At 45.3% G+C, this 8,873-nt stretch overlaps 1 protein-coding gene across 1 annotated transcript; it reads left to right on the plus strand.

Moving 5' to 3' along the window:
• Nucleotides 1–3,940: 3,940 nt before the first annotated feature.
• LOC127307483 (probable protein phosphatase 2C 47) lies at nt 3,941–7,315 on the plus strand. Its single transcript, XM_051338213.2, has 5 exons — nt 3,941–4,142; nt 4,609–4,778; nt 4,864–5,061; nt 5,686–5,891; nt 6,452–7,315. The coding sequence occupies exons 2-5, from the start codon at nt 4,632–4,634 to the stop codon at nt 7,008–7,010; spliced, it is 1,110 nt and encodes a 369-aa protein (XP_051194173.1). The 5' UTR covers nt 3,941–4,142; nt 4,609–4,631; the 3' UTR covers nt 7,011–7,315.
• The last annotated feature ends 1,558 nt before the right edge of the window (nt 7,316–8,873 follow it).

An 8,873-nucleotide genomic window follows, 5' to 3' on the forward strand; every position in this document is an offset into this window, starting at 1 on the left:
GTTGATCTTCCGAAATATTGCATTCTGACGGCGCTTTTTCCAGCAGAATCCTGACTCCGGTGCGCGATCCTCCAATAATCATGAAACATGCAAAATAGATGAAATAATATAAGTATCATCTCCAAATATGAAATATATCAATGAATAACGGTAAATTATGATATAAAATAGTGATGCAAAATGGACGTATCAATGGGCCAGAGCGCCCCGGTACCACTGGCATCGGCCGGCCGGTAGCAGGCCCGGTAGTACCGGCCGGGCAAATTAATTGCTCCTTTTTTTAAAACCCAACTTGAAATGTAAATAACTTGTAATTGGAAAATCCAAATGAGACGAAACCAATTTTGTTGGAAAGAGGTCGACAAGATCTACCCAACACCAAACTCGAAAACGCAACAAGTGATAAATACCAAATCTGTTTTTGATGAGCTAGATCTTGTCATGAAAATTACCACAAACTCTAAAACACCACAAGGATACGATCCAAATAATAACAAAGAAAAGATGATGCAATGATGCAAATGTTTGACCACATTCCGGACGATACGATCGAGTTACTCACTCAAGAGCCCCTTGATAGTACGCCGTCTAGCCTATAAACCGATATCCCAACTAAACCATGAGACCGGTAAGAAAGAAGTCCTATCAAGAGCAAACATTAACCTTACGCATTTCACTTGAGCTAGATGATGTTGATCTTGACCTCGGCAAGATGTAACGCTTTTCTTGATTGTGCTTGCTTGATGAAGTCTTGCGGATTGATCCTTCTTCTTCGGCGCATCTTCACATATCCATGATCACCATATGAATGGCGAGTTTCAAGCATATGATCTATTCGAGTTATCTTATTTTGAACTTGCACCTCATTTCTTCTTATTGCAACCTTGAAGCCAACATATGGTTCAAACATTGCCTAAAATAACTGTACAAACATAACTCAATGCAATTAGTAGTTCATAGAGATTATCATGAATTACCAAAACCACACGCGGGGTTCTATGCTCTTTCACAGTATTATCCGCGTGTCACGAAAGTGTGACCCATAAAGGTGCTTCCAGTCAAGGTGCCGATTTGGTACCGGCCCGAATTATGTGCACAACCTACCCCTAGGTGGAACCAGGGTGGTACCACAACATCAGTTCCAACACCCGGGTACCGGTTAAGTGGGCGGCGGTAGTATCGCCTTCGTAGAGATAACAGAACTACAGGTGGCCATGCCAGCCAACACAGAAAACACAGGTTCACCGATACTACGGCGTATGAAAATTGTTTTCAAGGCAAGAAATCGGGTGTAACAAATTTCCATTTTCTTTTGGAAAGAATAACGAAAGGCCCTAGGTTAGGTCGGTGATGGAAACTTAATTGTTAGTTAAAGATGGAAGCAGCTCAACTTTGACACTCAACCTCACCAATCCCGGCCTACCATTTCCGGTCCGTAGACAACACACTTTCAGCCACTTCTCCGCTAGAAACCACGGTGGTAATCAAGACCTTTCCTCTCCGTCATACTACGAGTCGGTTGGGCGGATCCACTGCATCTGCCGCTGTCACCAGCAACTGGATCGTCAAGTAGTGGCTGATCCGGGCGAAGCAATCCGAAGCCGACAGGGGCCGAGGCGACGAAGGAAAGCGATCCGGAAAGAGGCCGTTGATTCGGCTGCATGGTGGTGTAGTGGATGACGATGCCGTCTTTGGCCAGGCACGGATCACAAACTCGCCGGAGCCACTGCGTCCCGGAGCGGCCTTGTGTCCATGCCCGTACTACTGACAGACCAGACATGGGATCTGGCCCATTTCCACGTCAGTCGATCAAAACGCACGTGGTACTAGCCCTTTGGCCGCAGGTTTTAACCATCGGGACCGGAAGGGCACAACGTCGGACCCTAGGGACGACAGGGCAGGGCATCGTGGGCGTGGAATAGTAGGCTTGGAGTGGAGCAACAACGGCCGCAAAAGCATGCGTACCGTGGCTTCCACTCTCGGACTATTTTTTTTTTTCACTGCGACGACAAAACAATACTCCACTCATTTCTAGATATAAGCCATATAGAGTAGTTTTTCTAGGAATAATCCTAGGCAATTGATGTAAGCTAATAGAGGACTTTGCATAAGATAAGGAAACCTAGCAAAATCCATAAAAGTATTATCCATACAAGTGGGGCAACGCGGTAAACTTTATATTCTAGATTTTTTTCTTAAAAAACTTTATGGCTCATATTTAGGAACGGAGGGTATCTTTCTAAAATCCATCTTGTTCGGGGGAAAATTTGGGCAGAAAAATTGGAGAAACAATGATTTCAGATGCCTGGTATATTATTACAACGGAAAAGGGATGAAAAGGTCGAACATCTTCAGCGGGCTGACCTATTTTAAGCATGGGGATGATTTATTGGGTCCAAGGAGGAGCCCGTAAAGACCATGAAGAAACAAGATCTAGAAGAATCTCAGTCCCATGAACCTGATGTGGAGAGCAAGTCAAAGCCCATCAAGAAGCCGATGTTAATATATGCCCACCTGTAACCGATTCGGACTAGACTTTGCGACCCAACCTCTTATATAAAGGTCGGGAGGAGTCATCAGGGAGGACACACTTTTCATTGATACGAAACACATTGTTGTAACCCTAGATTTGTACTTGGAATCCGGCGAGATTGAGCACCAAGTAATACAATCAGACCACCTTGTTTGTCTGATAAGCCGACAAAATCACCATCGCTCCTCTTTCACTAAAACCCAAGTCCATAACAATAGAAATTGCCGAGGTCACCCCTCGTCAATTGGCGCCGTCAGTGGGGAATCTAGGCGCTGGAGTCAAGAGTTCGGTGGCTCCTTCTTCACCAAGCAACAACTCGACCAAAAAATGAATTTTTATAGCTAATAAATTACAACTAACTAGGGAATCACATATTTCACACGCCATAGTATAGAATCTAAGTGTAGAATGGCATGAGTTTCATACATAATACACAAATGGAAAAGATATGTGAGATCATGCATCACGTTCTCGGATGATCATTTGCTTTTGTTGTCGATCCATGATGACGACATCGGCAAACATGTTTTTCGTTTCTCCACATAGTGCAATTTTGCATGTACCACAATTGATCTTGACATGTCATTGCTTCTTCAACCTCAAGAGCTCTTTTTTGGAGGTAAAAAAAGCTTACAATTGTTGCCTCTTTCTCCCAGCACCGCCTCTCATCTATCTTGGCATTTCCCCTCCATCTCGATGATCAACCCCTTCACTGTCTCATGCAATGCAAGTGAGATCTTGTTTGGATAATTTGTGGGCCCTTGGCCGAACCGCATGGCCATTCGTGATTGGGCCACCCTCTTCAAGATCGATGACTGTTGGATCACTTCCACATTTTCCAGCCATCAAGACATTTTTGTATGAAGCATAACTTGTTTGGCACTCGAAACATTCTTTGAGCTTCATCCAATAATGGCTCATCTTTTTTTTAAAGGACCCGGGAGGACAAGAGGGGGACGCTGTCGGCGTGACCGAATTCCGACCCAAATTTTGCTGGAAATGGGGCATCGCTGACACTTCCGCACTGCTGAGCCGTGACCCTGTTCGTGCGGACCGTTTGCGTTGGCCCGTTAGAGACACGCTTACCCGACGAGAAAATAATTTTATAAAAAATCGATTTTGTAGGGGGAAAAGTTGTGTAGAAACATGGGCGAAGCAGCGATTTCAGATTCATGGTATACTAATACAGACAAGATAAACCTACATATCTAGGACATCAGAAAAGAATGAAAAAAAGTCTAAGCTAGACGGCTCGCAACGACGAGTTGTATATTTTACATAGGAAAAATGGAGGGACGAGAGGAGGCGACAGAGACACGGAAAGCACACCGGAGCCGCACCCGGAGGCCGTGGCGCGGGCCCACCGCCACATCCAGCCGTGCACAGCTGCGGCCGATGGGATCACACGAACCTGCTCGCCCGCCCGCCCCGCAGCGCACCAAGACCAGACCTTTCTCCCTCCTCTCGCCCCAAATCAGCCACCAGCTCCGCCTCCTCCTCCTCCTCCACGACCACGCCCTCCTACCCCATCCCATCGTCGCCACCAGCTCCTTCTCCCCGGCGTATCGCTATCGTACGGTGCGGCTGCAGCGACGACCTTTCCCCGGCGGTGAGCGCTCTTTGCCTAGCCCCTCTTCTCTCTCTCTCTCTGATCTGATATGTAAAGTTTGCATCTTCTGTTCGTCCGATTGGATGGGTGGACGGATTCGTGGTGGTCGCTGGGAGAAAATAGGATCGTTCTTGGTAGGTCGGGTGATGCTGGGGGCAGTGCAGGGCGCGGGATTTGGTCTGCGCCCGCGGAGGCCTCAGGGGAGCGCCGGAAATGCGACCTTCTCTCGCTGGCTCGAATCATTGCACGGATTTCATTTCTTTCATGCTGCACGGTTGCTTCTGTTTCCCGATTGATTTCCCTGCGGTGGGCTCGCCAATGATGCCCGATCGGAAGGACCCCTTTTAACATCTCAGGAATCAGAAATGTTCTCTTCTTTCAGGAGTGCTAGCAAATGCAAAAGTTCTTTTTTTTTCTTCTTCTCTCAAATGCTTCCATTTCAAGTACTGTCTCTGATCACCAACAGAGTAGCCAAGAGCCGGAGAAATCATGAGCGGAGGCGTAGAGCCGGAGACCCCACCGGGTAGCGCTGGCGGCGGCGGTAGCCCCATGGCCCGCAAGCCGCCGCGCCACCAGCTCACGTCCATCCGGCACTGCTCCAGCAGCGCCCGCATCGCCGCCGCCTCCACGGACCTGGTAACCACACTGAATATCCCCTCCAGCTCATTGCCCAGCCATTTCCTCAAACTACCATGGTGCTTGTCTTTTGTTTTCCTTGCAGGAACTGGAATCGGGGACCTTGAGCTTGATATCGCCCACAGACATCCGTCCCGCCTTCCTGCCGATCTTCCGGTCTGGGAGCTGCGCCAATATTGGGCCAAAGTCGTACATGGAGGACGAGCATGTTTGCATCGACAGCCTCATCGAGCACCTCGGAATGCGTACTCCTGGTATCCCTGCACCGGGTGCCTTCTACGGGGTGAGTTAGATTGCAGTTGCCATAAATTTTGCTCCTGTGGTTCTAGTATTATGTTCTTGTCTCATTAATTGTTTAAATCATGCATGTGCTCATTATCGACCAATGATTTAGTTCGCTGTGACTTTTGCGCGCCTGTTGTGACTTTCCTGTAGTACTGATGTCATGATAATAGCTTCTTGGTGTGTTCATTTGCTCAACTTGGAAATGCATGATTACATCAGTTGCGGACGCCATGATGCTGAAATGATTGTATTAGTGTGCGTTACTCATGGTTGAAATGATTGTATTAGTGTGCGTTACTCGTGATTGCGTTGAGGCGAATCAGCTCATTATGAGTATTGCTAGTTGCTTTTATTTTCTTTTCTTATTTATCAGTACAATCAAAATGCCTGAGAACCAACTTTTTTCTTTCTGTAAGCAGAAAGCGACTTAATTTTTGTTTGAAATTTTATTTTTTTATGCTAAACTGTATCCAGTTAAAGAAAAATGCACCTTGTTTATAGAAGTATCTGATTGTTCTTGAGTGCAGAAATTGTTCATCTCACGAGGTGGAATTTTGGTAGAATTTTACTTCAGTTAACACACTAACATTTAATAAATACATTTTCTCGACATAACTTGCAGGTTTTTGATGGTCATGGTGGTACAGATGCGGTCTGTTTTGTTCAGAAGAACATACTGAAGTTCATAATCGAAGATGGTCACTTCCCAAACAGTATGGAGGAAGCAATCAAAAGTGCATTTGTAAAGGCTGATCACGCGATTGCAGATTCACATTCTCTTGACCGTAATTCGGGGACTACAGCATTGACGGCCCTTATTTTTGGCAGGTAAGTCACTATGTTCTGGTACCAGTACCTCATTTCTTTTATTTTACCAGTACAAGGCCAAGGCCATTCTAAAAAAGTCACTTATGAATGTTACATTATATCGATTGGCTCTCCAATTTGCATTAATGTTTTCCATTCATTGTGCTATACTGCAAACCTTCTGGTAGTTAAAATCCAAATCAAATTGTTGAAAAGCAAAGAAATTTGTGTAAAGCTGGGCCTTGTGGTTATTCTTGGTTAGATGAGCCCACTGGGTTTATGGTATGCGACTTCAGTAAATAATTGGACACCATTCCGTCCTACTTTTGAATAAATTGAGGCTACCTTTCTTCATATCCATCTTTTATATCTGGTAGCTACTACACATTTATTGCTTCAACCCCCAATATGACAACCGAACACAAGGTTCTTTGCTGTACCAAGCTGTCCTGGGGTCCTCTTGCCTTTATTGGTTGACAGATTACCAGACTAGAACCTGTATTCTTTTTGCGATCTTGGGATTGATCTTGTTCATTTACATCTTATGATATTACTCTCATCAACCTCATTCAATGGTACAGGACATTGCTTGTTGCAAATGCAGGAGATTGTCGAGCAGTATTAGGAAAGCGAGGACGAGCCATTGAGCTGTCAAGAGATCACAAACCCAACTGCAAGACTGAAAAGCTCAGGATTGAGAAATTTGGTGGCGTAGTCTTCGATGGCTATCTCAACGGTCAACTGTCTGTGGCAAGGGCAATCGGCGACTGGCACGTGAAAGGTTCCAAAGGGTCTATAAGCCCTCTCACTCCGGAACCTGAATTTCAGGAGGTTAGGCTCACTGAGGAAGACGAGTTTTTGATAATAGGATGTGATGGCCTTTGGGATGTGATGACCAGTCAATGTGCCGTATCGATGGTAAGGAAAGAGCTGATGGCTCACAACGATCCTGAAAGGTGCTCAAGAGAACTTGTTCAGGAAGCGCTCAGACGAGACACTTGCGATAACCTAACTGCAGTGGTTGTATGCTTCTCAGCAGATCCACCCCCTCAAATTGAGATCCCAAGATTCCGGGTACGAAGAAGTATATCAATGGAAGGGTTGCATATGCTAAAGGGTGCTCTCGACAGTAATGCCTGAGCTCTCAAATTTTGTCTTCCCTTGCGTAACCCTTTTGTTGTATGATCTTTATTATTTTTGTTCTCTCAAAGTTTTGCCCAGCTGTCTCCGCTATAGGTCTCCGGAATAAGTTGTGTAGAATCATTTTCTAAATTTTGTTGAGGTGTAGGCTAATCATTTTGCGGGAGGCAATGATTTATTTGTACCGGCTAGCATTTGATTGTTCACAATGTAATTGGGCAATGCCTGACATTCTTATTCTGGTACAAACGACAGTTGTCATAGCTGATCAATTTTGTTATACTACATAGTTACACTTGTCAAAATTATCAACTCCCTGTTACTCTTTGGATGATAAATCAGAACAGAAAGCGATATGAGCCTTGGTTCCTTGCTGTATGTTATTATTATAGTAAAAATTGCCCGAACAACTGTACGCATAGATTGCATACATTCTTGGGAAGATACTAGTACTAACTCATTGGTGGCACACATGACTGAACATAGATCTGCTTAGAGTTGTAAAATATTTTATTTCTTCTACCGCACATCCATTGCCTCCTCTGCGCGAGCCCAATGCCTCCTGTGTGGACTTGGGCTTCCGAAATTACTCCCAGATCACAGCGGAAGGCACATGAGCATAGGGCAGCAATTGAACTATTTGTTCATTTTTACCAGTTTTACTTGAACTGTATCAATTTTAAACTTCGACATCTTATCCCTCCTAATGCCTCACATGACGCAGTGTTACAATTTGCAGAAGCTGTACGGTTAAAGTTCCAAATTGGGTTTTACGATCAAATTGATCATAATTTACATTTCTTAGAATATCATATTTTACTGCGTTTGCTTCGTTTGAGACATTGTCGAGGAGCTTGCCACACCTCCAATGCCATGTCTCGTGACATCCGAGAGAAAGCCATAGGCTTGGTTTTTGCCAGATTTTTTCAGTCACGATTTTGTGAAATTTTGTGTCAGTTTCCTTGATATTTTATTTTATGGAATTGTAGGAACAGACTCGGTCGGAACACGGACTCTGACCTTCATGCGCTGAGTGACTCTGCCCGAAGCAAAGAAAGCTATGGTTTGATTTAAAATAAAAGCTATGGTTCGCTTTTCCATATACTCGAGACTTTGGTTTGGTTGTGCTTTTCAAATTGAAATCCCTCTCTGGCAGTCGACCGCTCGAGCTATCTATTTTTGTGGGCGCAATGCTCGCGTCCACGTGAGACAATTCCCTTTCCGCGTGCCGCGTCTGCTCCTTCCTTTCCTGGTAATCGTGAACTATTCCGTTTTCGGCTCAGTCTCTTCCTGCATTTTATGAAATATTTTGAATTGGCTAATCTATTTCCCCCCTCCGCCTGTTGTTTCTCTCCCCTGTTCTCCTCACATTCAACACCGATAGAGACGACGACGGCGAGGGGGCGATTCCCTCTGCCTAGAGTGCGCGGTGTTGATATCTCCTGCACTCAGCCATCAGCAAGGGTGAATCTTATCCGCCGTTCTTAGGTAAGTATTTGGAATCTGCTCGAGCGCCTAATTTTCCAGATCTGGTTGGATGCAGTAGTCGCCGGTGGATTTCTTCTCCGGCGAGGTTTGTTCTCCCGCAAATCCATTGGATTTGTGTAGTTCTCCTTGGAGATTTGTATACTTTTTTGTGTGTTTGTGGGTGGATTTCTTCTCCAGCGAGGTTTTTGTTTGTATGCGCTGATCTAAATGGGGTTGGCCGGGCTCTACATGTTCTCGTTGTTTCATGGTCACCGTAGAGTTGCGCGTGCGTGCACTGTAGGCCGTGCTTAATTTTAGGGTTTGGAGCAGCAGCGCGTCAGAGGTGGCTATTGTTGATATGTTGATGTGTTCTTGTGTTTTCCTGGTGATGTTCTT

Source organism: Lolium perenne, chromosome 1, assembly GCF_019359855.2.
Source record: "Lolium perenne isolate Kyuss_39 chromosome 1, Kyuss_2.0, whole genome shotgun sequence".
In the NCBI taxonomy this organism is placed as follows: domain Eukaryota; kingdom Viridiplantae; phylum Streptophyta; class Magnoliopsida; order Poales; family Poaceae; genus Lolium; species Lolium perenne.